The sequence below is a fragment of the Haliotis cracherodii genome, unplaced genomic scaffold (genome assembly GCF_022045235.1).
Source record: "Haliotis cracherodii isolate W230 unplaced genomic scaffold, xgHalCrac1.p SCAF_10, whole genome shotgun sequence".
NCBI lineage: Eukaryota > Metazoa > Mollusca > Gastropoda > Lepetellida > Haliotidae > Haliotis > Haliotis cracherodii.
This window is the reverse complement of record NW_027266265.1, coordinates 20,484,292-20,507,817: the sequence shown is the minus strand read 5'-3', so window position 1 is coordinate 20,507,817 and position 23,526 is coordinate 20,484,292. Positions and strand designations below refer to the sequence as shown.

The following is a 23,526-nucleotide window of genomic DNA, read 5'->3' as shown; positions in this document are numbered from 1 at the left end:
GTTTTCTGAACATTGTCATTCACATTTACAACCTTTGAGAAACATGTACTTTGACAATAAGCTGTGCATATGAAACTACATAGTTTTAAAAAAAGCTTCGTCCCCTTCACAGCTGTAATAGGCTAATTGATCATCATGGAGGGACTGACTGCACAATGCATGACATTGTGCTAGGTCTGTACCTGCCTTGATAGAAACCACAGAAAAAAGGTAAAAAGTAAAGGTATAATGACTTACCTACACATTCTCGTCTTTCAAAGAAATATTATCTTAGAAACTTCAGTCACTTGGCCTTCAACAGCAAGGCCCAGACGACCATTTTGATCAAGTTGTAAAGGGAGGATAACTCTTACTGTTGCTTTGTCTTGCAAATTTTAATGTCAATGATGACAGAGCTTGAGATAACAAGTTCAGTTCTCTATTAGTAATGGGTTTATTAAATATATGTTATCTGTCTTAAGTTGGTAATTTTGAAACCTTTCTAAATATTTCAATCATATTAAATAATATCATTTAGATTCCATATGGTCTCCCCAGAAATATGAGGACATTTTGCTGGCAAAACGGTTATGAAAGCTTCAACGTTTTTATGTCAATAAGCTACCAGGAATGGTTCAATGAGTTTCCCAGTTATTTTAATACTGACCAGGAAGGAGATTTTGTCATACCGGGTATTACATATGTATTTTTTCCTTTAAAACAATGAGAAAAAGAATAGGGTGGTGATTGAATCAAAGCAACATTAAAGAAATCTTTTTTTAACAAGAGAAATCTTTTTCAACAATTTCTACTCTAATATTTCCATATGTAATTAGTTTCTTTTATTTTTTAAGTTAGACTTCTAAGATGAAGCACAAACTTTCTCACATCCGGCATCAGCTATGCCTGGAAGCAGTTACATGTACCTCCACCATTAATATAAGAAAATAGTTGCTTTTATCATCATGTACACAATAATCAAATGGAGTGATTTTGAATAATTGTTACCACTAAAATCTAACATGATAATGAAAGTAATATTTACAAAAAATGACTTTGGGACTTGAGAATACAAACAAAAATACACACATCAGTTGCCAGAGGGCTGTGAGGTGTTGGGGCTTAGAAATCCCTTGAACAGTACAAATTTAACTGTACCCCTTTCAACTCTGACATGTTGAGTATTCATTGTTTGATGTTTAATGACACACTTAGTTATATTCAAAATAATTAATATTATTATATTGATGTACATACCCTCCCACATATATTTTGTGAACATCGTCGCCTATTGCACAATGTCATGAGTATTTATTCCTAGACATTTACCTGCTGTGTTACTGTGTATGAGAAGAAATATGTCCAACTCTCATAACTCTTGAAAAAGTGCATAACACGAACATCCTAGGAACTTGAATTATTACGCCTGTATCCCCACCAATGAGTGGCATAACATCTTTAAAACACATAAATTAGAGAATAATTTTATTTTCATTTGGCTTTTGCTATTTTGTAGGAAAACACTGTGTTTAGAAGTGTCCAAGATAGCTATTTAACAGACAATTTACTCTGTTATAGAAAATTAAACATGTCACTACCTCACAAAGGTTATGATATGATAGACAATTAAATAATACATTTGGGAGTGATATCATGGTTAGAAATTAAACATGGCAATGGGCAGTAATTACAGATAATAAGCAACACGACCATTTTTATAGGAATTGCATTTTGTCATGAGCGATATGCATAAAAAGAAGAAATTGTATTCCGCTTTAGTTCCGCATTACCACTTTTATACACTGCTATATTTAGCTGCAAATGTCGGACATCGAGTCAGTAGCATTGCCATTGGCGCACTTTGCAGAACGGAGTAAAGATACAAAACACAAGAAGTGCAGATGATTTTGCTCTTATTAAATGTTTGTCAATCAAACACATAGTTGCATGCCAGAGATATAATTCTCTACGGTGTTTATCCCAGTTCTGGTCGCTACAGGCGTGCCCAGGCCATTTAGTGTATTGCGAAAAGGGTGAAAGCGACGGTTGTCGAGGCTTTTGTAGAAGGGTAGCGCGTCGTCTAAAAATAGCGACCAATGAAAAATTACAAAACATAGAGTATGTTTAATATTTCGAAGGCGCTCACAGCCATCGTCTCATTGGCCTGTACCAGCTCCTATATTGTGATATTGGAGACGGGGCCCAGCTTTATACCAGCTCCTAGCTTGGCGCAAGTTGACGACGCGCATAGGGAGCCGGGAACCAGCTTATACCAGCTCCTAGCTTGGCGCAAGTTTACGACGCGCATAGGGAGCCGGGAACCAGCTTAACTGACTCGACCCCCAGGAACCAGTTTAGTACTTCCGTGAGTCAGAATGGCGTGCGTTCCTTTTTTTCGGAAACTCGACGGTTATTCACGCATTGGTGAGTGTTATCAACAAGATATTTAAGTCGTTTGCGATACATGACTACCATAAATTCCTGCCCCCGAAAATCGACGTAAAGGCAACGTAAATTAGTGAATATTGTCAGTCACCAACTGATTTCATATTAATGCTTCGCTTAGCCAAGTAGCCTTGTGAAATGTTGTGATATATATGTTGTGGGACAGTTATCTAGAACACCAAACTAACTGCCATTTGCAGGTACATTGGGACAAAGCCATTATTTTGTTAAAAAAATGGTATTTGTTTAGGTATTGTAACAATTCACATCAGACATAATGCAAAAAAATGCAAGTTTTAAGCCATTGCTAATCATTAAGGCTTCCTCTTTATTGTTCCTGATATCAGTGCAATACAAGTCTCCTCGAAAGCCATGGCATTAATCATGATAATAACAGGAACTCAGAAGTATATAATCCTATTTGGGAATTTGCACTAACATTTGCTGCTGAGCAAGCCTAGTTAATCCCTGTTAATCCCTGAATCATACATCTAGACTATCTGTATTTTATACATAAAATCACCAGTTTTCATTTTTCAAGGTAAACTGTGATTACACAAAAGCAAATTGCACCAAAACTCTATGTAAATGTATTGTAAATTTCACTTCCCTGTCCGATAGCTGAGACAAGGTGATATTTTCATTGTATTCTGACTTTTAGATAAGACAGATTCACTGCCAACAAAATTATAAGCTATGATCACCCTGTATATCACCCATTATGTCAATCTCATTCAGATGAAATCATTATTTGGCTATGATAAATTTCTACATGTATATATGTCAACCCCTCCAAAGGAGGTCACTTCAGTTCAGATTTTCTTATAAGTGCAGAGGATTTTATATTCTCAGTATTATAGAGCGATTTATTCAGAACCACCAATAGGATTTCCATATCTTGAAAACTAGGTTAAATGGCCAGCTCTGAATCTAAATAAAAAGATCAGTGCCATTATATTATTGTGAATAAATTGTATGCCCATTTGTTTCTGAGCACCTTGCCATCAAGCATCTTCCCGAGGCAAGTGAGTTAACTGACTATAAAAGTCCAGTTTCCACCCTTGCCGAACTAGGCTAGTATTATGGAGTTACATTTTGGCTGGACTAACAGGTTTATGCATAGTCCAATCTAAATCGCGCACCGAAATCGAAATCCGGTTCGTACACTGTCGTACAGATTTCGGTCGATTGCAGGATTTGCAAAGCATGTTCACCGCCAACTCGTTGTCAGCAGATATTTTCAAAATCTTTTCATGTTTTTAATCAAGGTGCCCACGTGATTTGATGCATTTCGTGATGTAAGACCCGTTTTATCACAATATAGATCTTGATTGTCGATCAGATCTAACTGACCGGGTGTCACCATTTTATGTGAAGCAAACGCAAGTGATACGAGAGGTGGAATCTGATTGGTCCATAGGAGAGGCTTAGAAGGGACATGACTGGTAATAGCCACTGGTGGCACTACGATCGAGCCCAGTTACTCCAGCCTAGTTCGGCAACGGTGGAAACTAGACTTTTAAAGTCAGTTAACTCTCTTGTCTCGGGAAGATGGCTATCGAGGGAATATTAATGTTCTGTATGAGCTTGCTTTCTGAATCAAGTTGGTAAAGAAAGGAAGCAGAACTCCTTGGCTCAAGAACCAATGTAAATTTCATTTATTACAAATGTTATGTTTGGGATAACACATTCTTAGTAAAGTACAGATTCTGGTAATTCTTTGTGTTGGGTTGGTTTAAAATGTAAATTGGCATGGCTCCCATGGAAGGAAACCTTTAAAAAGCTATAAATACACAATGCCATTGAGAAAGTGGTCAAATGTAACAAATGTAATGTTTGGGATAGCACTTTCCTTGTGTGCTGCTGATTAGGTGCCCCACTGGGGGAGTGTGGGTTAGAAACCCGGATGGGACTCAACCCTAAAAAGTACTAGAATCTGTACTTTACAAAGAAAGTGCTATCCCAAAAAATGACAATAGTTACATTTGACCACTTTCTAAATGGCATTGTGTATTCAAAACTTCATTTAGAATGGGTAGTGAAAAATTGATCAGAGTTCATCTAAGGTGACCTGCTTTGAAGTTTACCAGATCATTATGCAGAGAGATAATAGATAAGCACAAAAAACATGTTGTTATTCTTGATCCACATCCACATTATTGTTGATCATTCCATTTGAAAACATTTTGTTGTTTGGCACTGTATGTTGTCAGAAGTGACACAGTGGTGTGAGAGCTGCACAGTTGAATTATGGAATTTATGACATTTTGGGGTTTTAACTATTAGGTTCCATCCTGAAACATATTGTGAGTTATTTGTTTTTATTCATATCAGTGAAAATCCAGGTTAGAAGAGGTCTTTAGCAACCCATGCTTGCTGTAAAAGCGACTGTGCTTGTCGTAAGAGGCGACTAACGGAATTAGGTGGTCAGACTCGCTGACTTGGTTGATGCATGTCAGTTATATTGTCATTGTATCCCAAATGCATAGATCTATGCTCATGATGTTAATCATTCGAATGTTTGGTCCAGACTCAATTGTCTGGACCAGCCTCTATTATTTACTGACCACCGTCATATAGCAAGAATATTGCTGAGTGCGGTGTTAAGCAACAAACAAAGAACAATTCATAGCTGATGTTTTTTTGTTAGAGTCGGGTTTCTTCAAGCATGTCAGGTACTGTTTTTGTAATAAAATGTTGAGTGCATTCATGCCAGAGATTAAGTTGCTATGCTGGTTTTTATCTTACAGCTGTATGGATATATTTCATGATCATCAATATTTGAATGTTTCTAGGTGGGTCTCTCTAAAATATCTACATGATCTATATTCTAAATTTTTTACTTATCCTGCATTGCTCCTTAATGCTTTTACTGCTTACCTTACGGCAACAAGAAGACAGCGCAACAGCGATAGTCTTCGGTGAAGAAATAAAGATGTTGTTGATTTCAAGTCCAACTATTTTACGGACCAGCCGCCTGAGACATCCAACTCTGCTAGATCTGTGACGCCGGCTCAAGACGCTCAGATGGGAACAGCGCAGGCGCAAGCCATGATCCTATCAGTGTCTACCAGTGGACTATACGATGATAAGTGGGGATCTTTTGAGACTTTTCGCAAAGGCAAAAAATCAAGACCCTACAACTGCGTAATCAAAAATCCTAGCGTATTTTTGTATGACTTTTCACACACATTACAAGTTGTTACGTACAGTGTTCCCTCGTTATTGAGTGCTTCGGTTATAACGCGAGGTAAAGCATAGCTCCCAAAATTTACTAACATTTTTACTAAATTTAAGTTTTCAAATGACACAATGTTTTCCCCCATCTCAGAAAACATTATCAGCTGATCACCATGATCACCTAACACCGGAAATACCATTCAACTGAAGTACGCAATTTAATCCTATCATTATAATATCTGGTGATAAAAAAATTGTTCATTGTTTATCTGGACTAGAGTTTGCGATATATTTGATTAATTGTATTCAATATTTCATTCAATAATTATAATGATGTTTACAATAATTTCGGAGAAATCGTATGCGAAGTGATCGGTAGATCGCACAACTCACCGTTATTTACAGCAACCACGATCAGATTATCGCTATTGATGCCTGAGAAGGGATACACATATCATAAATGCCGTACCATGACTTGCTAAAAGTCATATTTGAGGCAGTTGGACTATTAAATGTCAACATAACGTTTTTGTAATCGAAATACATGTTGCGCGGGAAGTCCATACGGTAACTGGTCAAATTCGTTACATACATAAAACAATATCCTGCATACCATCTGTACCAAGTGCTATGCTTATGGTTCTTATAATTTTAAGTATATATGGTGGAAACGGCAACTAAAATAGCACAATATTGGAATATATTATTCCGGATAAAAAAATGATTTCAGATACAATTTCTTCCGACCATTGCATCAAAATTCTTTGATGTTGTATCATTGGGTACGTTTTAAATGAATCACTGGTAGATTGGGAGGAAACATGTGCACAGCTGAATGCTATTTCCGGCTTAGTTTACGAGAAAATACACACAGTAATCTCTGCATATAAAACAATGCCTTGGAGAGCAGGAAATACATTTTAAATGGTAAATCATCATAACTAGTGATGTTTTATATCAAATTTCATACTTTTATTGACCAAGTTTGTTATACCTGTTTATTCACCTGAATTCGCTGAAGAGATACGATAACGCTCATCAATTATTTGGACCCCATGTAGCGTTGTTTGTTTTTTTAAAATGTCCGGACAGAAAAATTTAAATGTCCAGTAAGCAATATTTTAAGCCAGACATTTGAGATTCCCAATTGGACATGTCCGGCGCATATGACCGTTTCCGGATCCCTGCCTCCTACATCTGCATTCCAATAGACACTTGAAAGGTAGCACCATTACTATGTATTTGGTTGCACTTAACTCAGTGTTGGCTGTTCCAGAAAATTGCAAGATGACTAAGGTCCCAGAACTATAGGCCCTACTATGCTCATTCAGGCTTGAGGATCAGGCTAAGTTCTGCCAGTGTGCTTGGCCCCCCTTCGAGCCCCTCTAAGCAGCCTCATTTTATGACCTCACCAAGTAAACAATATTTTTCTTGGCTGTAGCCCAGGAGGCACAGGTGAGCGAGCTACATGTGATCAACATCAACTGGGTACGCTTTGAGCATGGGACACACGGAGCGGTACATCTCGGGTTGTGCTGGGATTTCATTGCAAAAAATCAACTACCAGGCCAACCCGATAGTTCTTTCACCATCCCAATAATATCGACTATTGTTGGAGCCGAAGATGAGGGTGAACTTTGAGTTTTCATCCGCGGCTCCAAGACTAGGTGTGGTTCGAGGAAGCAGTTATTTATACCAGTGTCTCCAACATCCACGTCTGAAGTTAGTCGCAACATTACCGTATATCCCTATGTTTACGTGCAGTCATCCTTCAGGCTTACGAGATCGCCAGACTGTATCCCCCGAAAGCGAATAATCCTCAGGAGATAAGGGCGCTAGCCTCTGCCATGGCTTTACACAGCAACTGTTCTATTAGAACAATCATGGAAGGATGTTTATAGAGGTTCGACACAGTTTTCGCTGGTCATTATCATCGCGGTGTGGCGCTAGTGGATGTCAAAGCGTGCAAAGTTTTGGCCCTCTGGTTGTAACCCAGCAGGTTACCAACCCCAAACACAAATAATGAACAGGCCCTATACAGAGCCAGTCTACTTCCCTGTGCATATCGCTGAGATTTCAGTCAGTGGAAGAATATTAGACAATCTTTTTTGTCAGACCTCGGCTCTATGACATAGTAAGTAAAGAAAAAGCTGGCTAACTATTATTTTCTTTATTACTGAATAAGTATAGGGAACTACTCTTTCGTTCTTATGTTCAATCTGTTTGATATTTGAACAACCCTACTGTTATGGCGTTTTTATGAACTTTTCCGCTTCACGGTTTATTGACCAACTTGTGTCATGTTTCCAGGGTGTGAATTATTGAGGTTTCTGTATTTCTGAAGGTTTACCCACCTCCAAACTGTCCGATACAGATGCATTTAGGAGTAACGCAGGATAAGAAAATTGGTAAAATCTAAACTTTTTTACATTTGTATACTTATTCTGCATTGCTACGTTAAAGGACCTGTCGCAAACGTGCCTCCCCACTTTGGCTACAGAAACCTCAAAAGTATGTTTTTACAGTTTTTTACCTTACAGTTACATGTCATCAAGGACACATGACAGCCGCGGTGGTCTGTATAAAAGTGGGACTTTAAATCAACAACATCTTTATTTCTTCACCCAAGACTATTGTCGTTGTGCTGTTTTCTTGTTGTCGTAAGATAAGCAGTGAATGCATTAAGGAGTATGGCAGGATAAGTATACAAATGTAAAAAATATTTAGATTTTACTAAGTTGTAATTATTTCCATGGAATCCTTTTAGAAGTATTTTGGATGAAAGCCAGCATCTAACTTTGCCTCTTTTTTTCTTTTCAGATATGTTGTGATATTTATGGTGTGGATGGAGAAATTGAATACATGACACTTTTTATGGATAGCAACACAAAGTGTTACTGTTAAACTGCAGCTTGAGATGGATGGAAGTGTTGAGTCTGTGCTCATGGAAAGAATCACAGATGGTCAGTTGTTAATTACTCAGATAAGGGAATGTGTGGAGTTCAGAGATGCCAAAGGACTCAAAACGTACATCCTTGAACACAAGTTGTCTGACCAGAGTGTGTTCTGGGAACTGACCTCCGAGCTGACACAATATGTTACTGAAGATATTCTTGATAAGAATCCTAATTTCTTTGAAGCATGTGAAAGATGCTTGTCTTATCTTGTCCGCAATGGTAACCCCAAAGAGATGATTCTGGCACTCTTGGAACAGGCCGACAGTTTCAATGATGATGTTAAGTACAGGACACTCTTAAAATTAGTGCAAGCAACCCTTCTGAAATTGCCCTCTAAAAGATTTCATTCTTTGGACATTGCTTTGGAAACACTGTCGGCTCATGTTAAATCTCTACAAGTTCCTCAATTTGCAGATTTTGAAGATGAAGAACGACAACTGCTGGACACTGATATCAATGTCCACAGAATTGAGGATGTGGTTTCTGCTTACCTCAACTTCTTGACACCATTTGTTGAAGAAGTATCCTTGTTCAAGGCATGTAGAACAGGGAAGAATAATCCCCAGGTCTTAACCCTGAAGAAACATCTTCTTTTTCTCCTGGAGCACCCTTTGGCCTACTTAGATTTGGAATATGATAGAAAAGAAGAAAAGGCTAAGACAACAAGCAGGTGCCTAGCTGAAAGAACTCTTGATCTTCTTGTACATGTGGAAAGAAACTTTCATAAGTACTTGGAGCTGGCACGCTGTGATGGAGCATGTGTAGATGATTTGGAGGAAGCAGAAGATACAGATGCTATGGTGAGAGAGAATGAGGAAAACGAGAGGCGTCTTGATGGTCAGAAGCGAAGTGCTTTTGAGAGAGATGATAATGACAAGATGGAGAACTGGAAGTATGTGAAGTCAGTCCCTAAGCTTGCCCAAGCTTGTTTGTCATACTTGATGTATGTGGAGCATCTTGGCCTTAACAGACTACCAACCATTTACAGCCAGGACTTTCTTCTGGAGTTCAACCTGCCCTTTATCTCCCTCTGTCTTCAGAGACAGGAATTCCTTATTGTTCACAAAGGGTTGCTCTTGTTGAACAGCTTCTTGGATGTGCTTAAGCTTGGTTCACTTTCAGCTGATGTATTAGATAACAGTGCTTACATGACCATGACCTCTGATGTGCTAGCAATCATGATCCACTGTCCTGCAAGGAAACTGAGACAGATGTGTGTACAACTTTTACCAGTATTCGTCAAATGTTTCAGTAGTGAAGGGCAATACAAGCTCCTTCATATGATTATTGCATCGTGTGAACACTCTGGTGTCCAAGGCTTTGTCACACAGATACTCAAGGAACAGATCAGTGATAACCTCCAGTGTGAACTTCCAAAAAGATTTTTCATTGGAAACTCTCTTGACAAGATTTTGAAGTTGTTGGTGAAACTGCCTGATGGTCCGGCAACTGATCTGTTGGAAAATTCCGATAGAATTATCTCTGTGTTGAACCTTCTGAGATTCCTTATCATTCGAGACAAACCAAATCAGAACGTGACAGGAATATGGACCAGCTTCCCGAGATATGAAACACAATTTATTGATGCCTTAAGAATGGGCTTGGACATGTCAACAGCTCACTATAAACTTGAGCTCACCAACCTCCTGGAAGCCAAGGGAGACCAGCGGGCTATTCCAGAAGACCTGGACTTCAGTGTATGTGTGGGAGGAGAGTCTCTGTCTGCTATGCCTAAGGGGCAGCGAATCAGTGTGTTGCAGTCAGCCCTGATTACATTTGATATGATTGAGAGCCTAATGGTGAGACTCCTTGAACTGCGGGACCAGCAGATGGCAGCATATGGCAAATAGCATTCTTTTGTTGTGTTGTCATTGTGTATTCTAGTAAATATTCCAGATAATATTGTAATTGTAACCATTCAACATACTGAGGCTTAAAAATAAACGTTCCCTGTGAAAAGTTTGTTTGTTTCCATACATGTCAATTGGTTTTCAAGCTAAGTTGGAAGCTTCCTTATATCGTGTTGTATTGCTATGTGAGATACAGTAATGTTGCTATTTGCCAAGAGAAGCATATCAGTTGTGGTATTCGTTTCAATTAATGTTTTACTTCAATGAGATTCGAGCACTGAGAATATAGCCTTCTTTGAGTATATTTATGTTGCACACAATTCCCTGAACATTGTTATTAGTACATCATTATTTGTAAAGAATAGGCTGAAGTTGTATGCAGTGCTTAAAGTCAGGACAAAAAGTCACACTATTTGGAGTTAAATGCATATGCCATGATAGACACAGGTATTTTACCAATTCAAATGATGTAAATATGAGTCTTTTATGGTATCAACATCAGGGATGTTTATCTGGGCCTGCTCAGAGGCCGATGGTCGGCTTCAAGTCTGCAGCAAATGTCAGTAAAAAGTTCTTTCTCGGGGGGACTTGTATTTAACAGATAACACGGCCAATAAAGAGGAAGAGGCTTGATGCTTGGGATTACAATATTGTATGGTAACTTTAAAAAACAAAACAATTGTGAACATGTTGAACAAAATAATGTTTTTTTCCCCAATTTGCTTGCCAAGGGCAATTAGTTTAAAATCCTAGATAAATGTTTTTTTATATATAATGGGATGTCAAAACAGCAGCAGATCTGGTTTCTCACAAATTCTCAGCACATTGTGGATATTTTAAGTTACATAAATTTGCCTGTGAGTTTATTGCTATACCATTCTTGAAATTCTTTGTGTTAAGTGCCAATGTAATGATTACAATCATAATGGCATGGTAAAAATAAGTTTATGATGCCAGAAGGGCACATTTATAAATCCTATGTTTTAACATGAGATATCTTGTGACAGTCACGATTTTTAATTAATGTACCAATGTAAAGTGAACTGAACAAAGACATTGAAAATGAACTTGCTTTTAATGTTAGTTACAAAGTAAACCCGGAGATTCAGAAAATAAAATGATAGTAGTCGGCAAGGTAGGGAGCAAACATTCTTGGTTATTGCTTCATGTTGGCATTGTGTCACAACAGCAGTAGTGAGTCATCAAGTATATATTACGAACTCGGTGAACTATAATAGAAGGTTGGTTACTAAATGTTGCGCTCAGCAATATTACAGCTATATGATGGTGGTTATAATCGGTTTGTAACTGAATACTGCACTCAGCAATATTACAGCTATGTGATGCTGGCCATAATTGAAAAGTGCTGCACTCAGCAATATTACAGCTGTATGATAGTGGCTATAATAGAAGGTTTGTAACTAAATGCTGCACTCAGCAATATTACAGCTATATGATAGTGGCTATAAAAGAAGGTTTGTATCTAAATGCTGCACTCAGCAATATTACAGCTATATGATAGTGGCTATAATAGAAGGTTTGTAACTAAATGCTGCACTCAGCAATATTACAGCTATATGATAGTGGCTATAATAGAAGGTTTGTAACTAAATGCTGCACTCAGCAATATTACAGCTATATGTTAGTGGCTATAATAGAAGGTTTGTAACTAAATGCTGCACTCAGCAATATTACAGCTATATGTTAGTGGCTATAAAAGAAGGTTTGTATCTAAATGCTGCACTCAGCAATATTACAGCTATATGATAGTGGCTATAATAGAAGGTTTGTAACTAAATGCTGCACTCAGCAATATTACAGCTATATGTTAGTGGCTATAATAGAAGGTTTGTAACTAAATGCTGCACTCAGCAATATTACAGCTATATGTTAGTGGCTATAAAAGAAGGTTTGTATCTAAATGCTGCACTCAGCAATATTACAGCTATATGATAGTGGCTATAATAGAAGGTTTGTAACTAAATGCTGCACTCAGCAATATTACAACCAAATGATAGTGACTATAATAGAAGGTTTGTAACTAACTGCTGCACTCGGCAATATAACAGCTATATGATAGTGGTTATAATAGAAGGTTTGTATCTAAATGCTGCACTCAGCAATATTACAGCTATATGATAGTGACTATAATAGAAGGTTTGTAACTAACTGCTGCACTCGGCAATATAACAGCTATATGATAGTGGTTATAATAGAAGGTTTGTATCTAAATGCTGCACTCGGCAATATTACAGCTATATGATAGTGGCTATAATAGAAGGTTTGTAACTAAATGCTGCGAGAAAGAGAGAGAGAGCACATCCACAGTACCATATCCACAGTATTGATGCTACCATATCCACAGTATTGATGCTACAACATTCAGAGTATTCAGAGTATTCAGTTGGTGCTACCATATCCACAGTAATGATGCTACCATATCCACAGTATTGATGCTACCATATCCACAGTATTGATGCTACCATATCCACAGTATTCAGTTGGTGCTGCCATATCCACAGTATTCAGTTGGTGATGACAACAAAAATGCTTTTAACCTTTGATATGATAGCTTTGATACTGCTGACTGACAACACAAAAAGCAAGAAGAAACAAAACATTTGGCTTGTTTACGTGTTAACAGGTAACGTGGGGTTGGAATATTTTTTTTCATCTATCATTTCCTAAAATCTATTAATTTTTGGTAGTGACCATTACAAATAAGTTTCAAAGTATTCCGTTTGATATTGCAGCTCGAAAAAGTCTGTGGATTCTCTCCAGTAGAAATGTAAGTCACAACCAAGGTCAAGGGGAGACAACCAACCACCAACACAATGGTGACAGGTACATACAAAAATGAGAAAAGCTTTGAGCATGCTAAATATACAGAACAACAAAAGTTCCTGTGACATTGAATAAGATTTAATGCAAAGTTATGTTTTTGTACAAAATCTGAAACAATTTCGGTTTGCTATAGATAAAAGACTCCTGTAAGTGTTCAAATCGTTTAATTTTCCATATTGGCTTCCAAAAATGCGTGATTTCATAAAAAAACATGCACATGCCAAATTGTCAATTTACAAATCAATAGCGTGTGTGTCCACCTCTGGTGACATCTTCGTCTCATGGAATTGACCAGGCATCACACAAAGTCCTGTGGGATGTCTGTCTATATCTGCTGGAGCATGTTTCGAAGTTCCTGGAGTGTCTTCCTGGTCCTCTGTCTTGCTGTAATCCCACCCCACCATAACGCTACCGCCCCAAAACCGATCTTCTTCCATGACACAATGATTGACGTAACGTTCACCTCGACGTCGGTACACTTGAATCCGTCCATCGCTGTGGCTGAGGTGAAAACGAGACACGTCAGTGAATAGAACTTGTACCCACTGCATGGCCGTCCAGCATGGACGCTGTCCGTACCACTGTGCTTGACGGTGGTTTCCTGTCGAACTGGGACGTCTGTCAGGTCTTCTGGCGACAATCCCTGCACATATGAGGCGATGACGTATGGTTTTTGAAGATATTTGTCAAAGGCCAGGTATGCCTCTTGCAATCACTGTTGCTTGCTGGAATCGTAGGGTGTGTTGTTCGATTCCAGTTGTCTTGTCGATTATTGGTTACGCGTGGCCTGCCACTCCGAGGATGGTCTCTGAGTGCATTGGTCTGTTGCCAACGTTGCCATAAACATAAATGGTGTTTCTGTGGACGTTAAATTGTCTTGCAACATCACGTTGACTCGATCCTGCTTCAAGCATACCAATGGCTCGCAGACGCTCATTTTCTGACAGGCATGGCATTTCGTAATGTTGAATAATTGCGTAATTTTGTTGTTTTTCTGAGTGGTTGTTGTCAGCACGATGCTAAACAATGCAAATGGAATCCCGTTAACTCGCATGTTTTAATACCCATTCTTGGGTAGTGAAATGCATGGGGCTTGCATAAAATTCAACTTTTGCATGGAATGCATGCTTTCTGTAGCAGTTGCGTTTTTCTGACTTGATTCCATATATGAACTACAATATTGAAAACCAAACTTTGCTTGTTTGATAAATACACTAAAATATTGGTGTCACAGGAACTTTTGTTGTTGAGTATATATATATTTGTGAGAGGTGGGCGAAAACATCTGAGCCTAACCACGATGGACTGCATTGATGGAGCTTAACAGCTGATGGTACAGACTTTGCCATCTTGGTTGGATCAGAGATATTAGATGTGTCCTCTGCTCTGACTGACTGACTGAATGAATCCCAGACTCATCTATGGTTACAAATCACTCAACCAAATCAGTTGGGACTGCTTGGAAAGGATGCGAGTTCTTACGAAAGATAATGAACCTGATCATGCTTGGAAGGCAGCGTGCTGAAATGTTTGTCACTTCTTGTTCATTCCTCAGAATATTATGAACATGAGAGATGCCTACTGTATTGATGTGTGACGGGTTTTGAGCCAAAATCCTACGTAATTTATCAACGCTTTAGTGGTGGCTCATGAAGGTCTTCCTGATCTTGAATCATTTTCGAGACTGTTACTGCCGCTTTTGAACTCAGCTCACACCTCTTAACAGTGGCAAAGGAAAGAGTATCATCCCCTAACTTGGTTACAGCTCAGTAGCCAATTTTGTCCATTTTGATCAACAGAAAATAGGTAATCACTTTGATGACTGCAGAAGTATGCTGCCTGAAGCCTGTAAGCATGGAAAGTATAGCACTTAATACATGCAAAGTACAAATACATTGGTAGCTTAACCATGCCCCTATTGTTATAAGCATTGGGATTGTGTCATAGAGACATGAAGTGCTCGCCCAGAAACAATATTTCAAATAAGAATTAACAGGGACAGATGTTGTCTTTTTCATTAATATACCTCTACAGTGGATACTGCTTGTCCGACTGTTCAGGCTACAATACTTGTATCCTTCAAAGACTAAGTTTCACCATGGGCACAGCGTCTTTTCGAAATACATATTTAGATGAATATGAAGACAAATTCTAAATGTCAAGCGCCAGTTAGGTTAGGAGGAACTATACACTTGTCACACATTGACAGGACACAGGTAAACACTTGATGACATTTATTGGTAACTCTCGAAACGAGCGCCAAACCCGAGTGAGCCTCCAAAGACAGGCGAGCCACCAAGGGGAGTGAACTCTGCTTACATTAATACATGCCAAGCAAACCTGCGTTGGCGTGACTGTCTTTTTTTTCTTCATGATAAAAGTTACCTTAACAAACCATAATAAAGGAAACAGGCGTAAAAAACAACTTGGCTCCTTGGCATAAGTTCTTTTGACCCAAAAAGTCAAGATGAGAATAAACAATGATGTAATAAAGATCCAATTACTGGTTAACCATGAAATCAATTGGTAAGTAAACCATCATAGGGTAAACTGCCCTCTGGTAAATGGGGATTATTCTGCCCCTCACAAACATAACATTGAATAAACAAACACAATACTTCAAAAGTCCAAAACATATTCATCAAATCGCTTTGGTCGTTGACGTTGACGCGATGGCCTTGAAGTTGAAGGTGACTGTATACCTGGGTTAAATATGGGGTCAGATTGATCTGACGCAGAACTGATGTAGGTTGGGTGATTGTCATCAAACACAGCATCCTTAAGCGGTGGTAGAGGAGGAGTAGATATTTCCAGAGGAATGTGTGGAGTCTCCGGTGTCTGCTGAAGTTTCTCAGGTGGGTCATCATCGATGTCAGATGTGTCCTCACTGTTCGTTTCATGCATACGTCTTGTTCCAAAGGGGGACTTTAAAACATTCTGAGAGCTTAACTCTGTATGAAGTGTACCGCAGTTAGGTCCCAACGAACTTGCGGACATTGCACCAGAGGCCATCCTTGGTGACTGCTTGGTAACGATTCTGTGCACATGTTTTATTGCGATCGTTATGAAGGTACTCCAGGTCGCCAATCTCAATTTGATCAATAACAGGTCGTTGACTCCGAGGAGCCTTGGATTTTTCACTGTGACCGTGGTTTGTTTGGCGATTAACATGTTGCTCTGTGATCAACTGCTTGTCAGACAGAGGCAACTGACAGTTTGTGAATTGGTCTCTCTGGGTCCACATCTCTCAAGAAGACAGGCCTCGTGAACGAATGCGTGTGTTTAGGCGGGCGACAGCAATGGCAAGAGCTGTTGGTGTAGTGGGGCCCCGTACAGGGTCTTGGCGCACAAGCTCGTCCTCTAAGTCTTGTATGGCCTTTTCAGCAACTTGGTTCTTGTTCACATTCTTCACTCTGCCTATTTCTAGGGTAATTCTATGTTGCTGGAGACGTTCATCCATGACTAGACTGATAAAGCCTGGAGCTGGGTCAGTGCGGATAACAGCGTGAGGACCATCAAGTGGACGGAATTCAATGCAAAGACAAATCAATGCCTCACACAGGGTGGGGCCACGCTCATCGGTAATGATGCACGCTGCAGTGTAGGATGTGACACATTTATGTAGAACAAGGATGAGTTGTCGTTCCCAGCGCATAACATCTGACACAAATGCAAACCCAACAGTTTCAGGTGGATCACTGGTGCTTTGGTCTACAACAACATGAGGTGTCTTACGCAAGGAGGCGCACTGGTGACAAGATTTTCACACACTTGTCTATGAATCTGTCAAGGTCCAAAGCAAAGAAGTATCTATGGCATACTTGCTTGAGTTGGTGTGAAGATGGGTGAACCAGTTGTATGTGTCCTGGCAATCCTCTTGCAAGGGACACCAAGCAGACCTGCTTGTGAATGGAAGGCGGGTAGTTCCATTCATGATGTCCTCTATAGAAAGTTGTTGAACAACAAAGCTTTCTGTGCGCTCAATGAAGGAGCAGATTTGGCAAGATGGATTGTCACATTCTGGTGCATTTCTGCTTGCAAAATCGGATGGCACATTTGCAGAACCAGCAAGGTGTTGTATCGCTGCTTGGTAGCGGCTAACTGTCGATAAGAAGGTAGACACCCGAGGACTAGCAGAGAACTCCCCACGGCATAACCTCAAATGCCAAAACACATGGTCTACTGTCGGTTAGGATACATGCTTTGTGTTTTGACTGGATAATGAAAGGACTTAAATGCTTGGTAGCGATAGCAATTGAAAGGGCTTCCACTTCACATGGTAACCATGCGACCTGTTGTCACCGAAGTTTGGCACTGAAGAATCCTGCTAGTCGGGGCGATGTAATACCTTTGTATTAATGACAAAACTCGAGCTCAATACAAGCCAACTTAACTTCGGCCATGTGACGATAAGTACATAAACTTGGTCCGGCAATCTCCAATCAACAATACATAAAAAACTCGAATCTGTAAACGAAACAGGATCCATTACATCCCCTTTTTTCCATAAGCTAAAAATAAAGATAACAATAAGTGTCACCCTGTTAAATGAAATGTGTCTCTCTGAGCACAACAGACTTTAACACAAACAAAACCATTATTGCAATTTTAGAGTCACTCAGAGAATCGCTGTGGTCTGAAGATTGGTCGACCACTGGATGAGAATGCAATGGGGTTCCTCGATGGAGCAAGGCTCTGCGACACATTCATGTCTGGCGGAGTGTCTGGAGACTGTACAGGAACATTCTCTGGAGTAGCATTAGTTGCTCCTTGAGTGGTTCCATCAGGACTTTGGATAGTACAGCAGTCGTCAGGAAGATTTTCCTTTGTTGGAATCAGGTCATGCTTGTTCCGTCGGTACTCTGAGCCACCTTGAGTTCTCACTACCAAAGAACATGGAGTGCTTGCAGATTTCACAACTTTAGCTAGGATCTAGTCCTTCCCATGCCTCAATCGCACACTGTCATTCACCTGTATTGGTGGTCTTGGATGAGCACTCTGATCATAGTAGACTTTCTGGGTCTCTCCTGACTGTGAGATTGCTTGTTTCACTGCATCACAGTCAACAACTTCAGGTCTGAGCATTTCATTTTGCACCGGTAAGTCACTTCTCAACCTGTGTCCAACCTGCCGAGGCCTGTTGCTGTTGAGAGGCGGATCATATTACCAGTAGCTCCACTATCTACAGTGACTCGCGCCGTCTGGTGGCCACAGAAACAATAAATATAGGGCGACTGTCGGACTTGCACACGAAGAGTGGAGACAGGTTTGGTGGATGGCTCTGCACACACATTTTCAACCGTATCACTAGCATCGTCAGCAGAATCGTCAAGTATACTGGCAATTTGTTTTGCTTTGACCATGTATCTCTGTTCATGATCCGGAAGGAACTTGCACTCACTGAGATAGTGAACATGATCACTGCGTCCTGCAGCTTTACATAGTGGACATGATTTCGGAAACTTTCTACCCGATTGTTGTGCTTTAGCAAAACGTGAGAATGACGAGCGCCGTTGTGAAGTATTTGTCCTCATAACCTTAGCATCCTCTGCTTTGCGGATTTCATCTAAAAGCAAATTGAGAGCCTGTGAGATTTTAGGTTTCAAAGAGGAAATTGTTCGTGAGCGAAGATCTGTCCCATAACGTTGTTTGACGAGCTTTGGAAGTTCAACGTGTATTAGCCTCAGCCATGTGAGCACAACAAAATTTTCTATCAATGGTGACAGTTCCTCGTCCTCTTCAGGTGCATTGCCATGGTGGGTTATTCCCCCTACACGGCCGAGTAAATTGTCCTCCACAAAAGCAATTAGTCTCTGATACAAATCTCACAGTCTCTCGTCAGGTTCAAGTTTGATTTCAGCAAAGTCAATGAAATGAGTGCCAGTTGCTTGGAACCCGAAATGTAGGCATATGGCATCTACAGATGATGAGGATTTTATTATGGTGTTCCGGGAAATTATCGGAAAATAATTGGCAATCTGGCCAAGTATGAGCTCCAAACTGCAAACCTTTTGTCTTGCAGTTCTTCTAATAGCTTCACGGACGTCTTCACCATCGTCAGTCATACCCCTGAGTGGCGTGGCCCTAGTTTTCTTATGCCAGACTTATGCCGTCGGCAAGAAATGGGGTAAAATTTGTGTCCAAAGATAATGTACAAAGGAGATTTTGCCTCCAGTTCTCGAATGAATTTACAGTCTCAATCTTACCGAGGCACCATTGCTTTGGGGTACGTTGAGCGTTGGCCATAATGACAGTCTTGTTTACTCTGTATTATCCATGCACTCTACCGCATGATCAGTTGATCACGTTCAGTGAAAGTATGCAAGTACTACAGTTCTTGGTGCCGCCTGCTTCGTTAGACGTTTGTTCAAACCCACTGCCACCACGGCAGTTAGGTAAGGAGGAACAGTAGTATAGGTAATGGGGGTTCTGGCTTATATACCTTTACTGCTACTACAGGGGAAATTTTTTATGTGTAAATGATGATGCGATTTAACGATAGTCATAAGATTAAACTAAATTGTAATGAAAATATTCTCTATTATTTTTACTAATACGTATACCATTATTTTTAACGAAGTGATATTCAACATTTATACCAAGTCCTTCGTTCATTTTACTAGGAGACCAGACTATATACTCTTCCTGGTAATTGGAAAGAAACAATTGATGACCGTATTTGGTTGGTTTGACATCACTGATATAATATATACCTTGTGGTAATTTTCTCCATTTGATAATTTTGTCCCTGAGCATAAATGTTTCGATAGCTTTTTCGAGTTCTTCCTTTGTTGGTATGTAATTCTCCATTATTATTATTATTATTATTATTTATGTAAGCATTCTTCTAAATGAATGTATGATTATATGCGGTGTGATCTAATGATAGTAAGCAATCTATTTTTAATCTCCAACCAGTTCTTTGGTCTTGGCACGGAATAATTGACGCGCTTGTTGTCTCCCCTGTTCTATGAACTTTTTTTTCTCGTCTTCGCTAATACCACTGGTCTTACGAGAATTTGATTGAATCTCCTGCTTCATTACGTTGTATTTGGTGAGTTCTGACAACACTAAACGAAACTCATTCTCGGATATCTTACAATCAGCCATTGCTGTTGAAATATGATCCTCAATACTGTTCAACTTTGCTTCGGTGAGTATCCGAATATTATCATGTTTTAATGCTTTCTTTTGCAACCTAGGAGAAATGAATTTTATCGCTATTCCTACCCGTCCTGAGACTCCAGCCGCTATTTCCATGCCAAGTATGATAGGCGCAGCGATTATAGTTGATAATGAACCGACATCGGCTACACCGAGTCCCATGCTAGCCGTTACAAGCGCAGTGTCAACTCCGTCAAGAGCATTCACGGCTCTGCGATACTTTTTATACAATCCAAGTCTCAACTCCCTCTCCTTCTCTATTCGATGTTTAATGTCGCTTATTTGATGTAATCGAAATCCATCAACAGTATCCATCTTTTCAGATGCCTCATCGAGCGCCGGATATAAACCCATAGTGTATATGATTATATCATATAATAGTCTTTAATTGGTCTTGCTTAAATGTTTTGAGAGTATACATCAACCTTATCAAATGTATATTATACGGCATGAATATCTTAGTAAGAGAAATGCTGTCACTTTTTATAATTTGGACCCCCTCAAGGGTTGCAACGGGTGATGCTCCAAAATTGAATAATACTACAACGTTGACGTTGGTGTTTCTTTAGCCATTTAATCGATAGACCTGGTAATATTTCGAAGGCATCTTCCGGTGCATCTCTGAACAAGACTTCAATAATAAGCGTAGAAAGATTAGGTATTGCACTCAAGTTATCTTTAATATCATTGAATTCAGTAACCAAATTTTAACTAACATTTTTTTATGCCGGACGACTAAATAACATATACCCTGGGTTTTCTGGCAGGGGGTGACTAACACACTTTTTCGTTTTGATGGGATATAAGCCCCGAGTACGACCCCGTCATCACATACGGTGGGGTAATGACGATATTCAGTAGCCACTCGATTTTTGCTTCGATCATAGTCCATTTATTATCATCATTGCAAGTAAGATTGTACAAAGTGTTTGTATTGAGTCTACTAATGTAGACATCGCTTAAATCTCCTAGATTACCTGTGAATGTAACTTCTTTCCGCTTGTATACATTATCTTGTAAGTGTAATGCGTATAACTTACCATCGGTACCGGGTTTACTGAATCCTTCTGTGTCTCCGAGATCGGAAAGTGCAATTGTATTACATTGTCTGAGTGTTCCAGGGCTCAGATGAATCAACCATTATTTATAATATGGAGTGTTACACTCAAGTATCCTATATGTACAGGTTGATGTTTTACATCTAATACAGAAATTTTGAGGTCTGAAATAACACCCCGCTTTAACTTTTTATATTGTAATGATGAGAAAGATTCTGTTCTACCGCTATTGTATTTTTCATCTTTGACTGGAACAGCTCTGAGTAGAGTTGAAGGTATTTCGAGTTGAATATTATCTGTCGTGCTTATCTGATCAAGATGGATGCACAACTCTTTATAGGGAACTAAATCAGGTAATTTATCTCCATACACTGTTTTGTTGGGTGGTATTAATCCTCCGCATGCAAGTCCAAGTGTTTCTGCTAACATCTCAGCAAGAATTAAATTATCTTCTCCAACGCTTAATTTCAGCATCCCATTCGACTCATTTTGTGTGAGACTAACTCCCAAAGGCTTAAAAAGTTCATCATTGAAAAATACAGGGTCACGGCAAGTAGCGATAAAATGGTTCACGATTGGTTCCACAATCCAATGCAATTTTGGCAGAACCAGTTAAACTTTGCCATATGGTGTGCCACAACAGGATGTGGTGTATCTCTTTATGCCCCAGGATTTGAACTAAATAAGTCTGTTTTATCATTTCACGTGTTCTATCAGTTTAGACATATAACTTAAAGAAATTAGTGCCCCATTACCGCAGGATCGAGCATGGAATTCCTCAAATAATCCATACAATAGGTTCGCGTATGAACGTATTTGTCAAGAATTTAATATTGCTACGAGTAAAGATTGGCATATTAAAGGACTTAACCATGGTCTAGGTGTTCCGTACAGCGGACAAAAAACAGTTAAAGAAGAAAGCGATGATTTAGTTAAAAAATCTAATCAACCATTCAATCCATTTAAGTTGTTACAGAAAAACAATCTTTTTGTAAGATTACATAATCTTAATCATGGCTGGGAACTTTCGAGTAACGATTGGAGAGGAGATCTTATGAGTTTTAAGAGTGGTCTACCTTATATTGTTACAAAATTTGTGCAACTGAACGATACCGCAAACGCTTGGAATGAATTTCTATATGATAAAACAGAAAATGATTTTACTAACCCAGGAGTTGTAAGAGTTAATGAATCAATAAGAACTTATGTATGGGCAAATCTTGGTGCACAATCGCAAACATGAACGTCCATTATTGGTTCTGGGACGGCGCTAGATGCACATAAACAGTTTGTTGCAAACGTGGAGGATGCTATTAATTCACCAGTTGACATACCATCTTCTATAAAACGTTACCAAGATGTATTACAGTACGCTCAATCCAAAGTAGACTATGTTCATGCGCCGGGACTATACATGTCTCCAGGTAATATGGAACTTAAGATCGGTCAAGTGATAGGCTATAATAATAAAATTGTTATTGCTACCGATCAACAAAAAACAGGTATAAATTCAAATATTAATACCGAATTAATAGCGCAAACAAACACAGGCGAAACGGGAATAGTCAAGCCACAGTCACCACAACCATCTACTAACACACAACCACAAGTGCCACCACATATTGCAGTTAAAAATCAACAACATATCGATGAAAAAACAGCGCTTATAGTAGGTGGAGTCGCGGCTGGTTTACTCATGATTTGGATAAATAGTTTTAAGCGGATACGTACAACAGCCCTGCAATTGCTGCGATCAGTGCCCACAAGTTTTGACTAAGCCAAGTGGTGGTCTTAGCTAATAAATTCAAGAGCCAGGAAACAATACTCCCTACTATACCGGGAAGTGCAGACGTGGCTTTCCCAGTGCTGAACCTAATGCTTTTAAATGCTTTTTTATCCACTCTTTTATACCACCCCTATCACTAGGCAGTGTGCCACCTCCTGTTCCACCGGTTAACGCGAGAGTCAAAGTCGATATAATTAAATCCCAGTGCGGTTAAAATACTGGCAATGGTTATCCCCTGTTCTCTGAACGATGTTTTAATTTTA

At 39.3% G+C, this 23,526-nt stretch overlaps 1 protein-coding gene across 2 annotated transcripts in view; it reads left to right on the top strand.

The window, feature by feature from the left end:
* Positions 1 to 2,276: 2,276 nt before the first annotated feature.
* The window catches only part of LOC139448003 (ubiquinone biosynthesis protein COQ9, mitochondrial-like), a 69,018-nt gene continuing 47,768 nt past the window's right edge, over positions 2,277 to 23,526 (top strand). The window contains exons 1-2 of one of the 2 annotated variants that reach the window (XM_071229506.1): positions 2,277 to 2,403; positions 8,425 to 10,520. In XM_071229506.1, the coding sequence (XP_071085607.1) occupies positions 8,522 to 10,411 (1,890 nt within the window). In that variant the 5' untranslated portion in view covers positions 2,277 to 2,403; positions 8,425 to 8,521 and the 3' untranslated portion in view covers positions 10,412 to 10,520. Of the gene's footprint in view, positions 2,404 to 8,424; positions 10,521 to 13,164; positions 13,256 to 23,526 lie in introns of those variants that run through there. The other variant, XM_071229512.1, reaches the window with a different exon arrangement.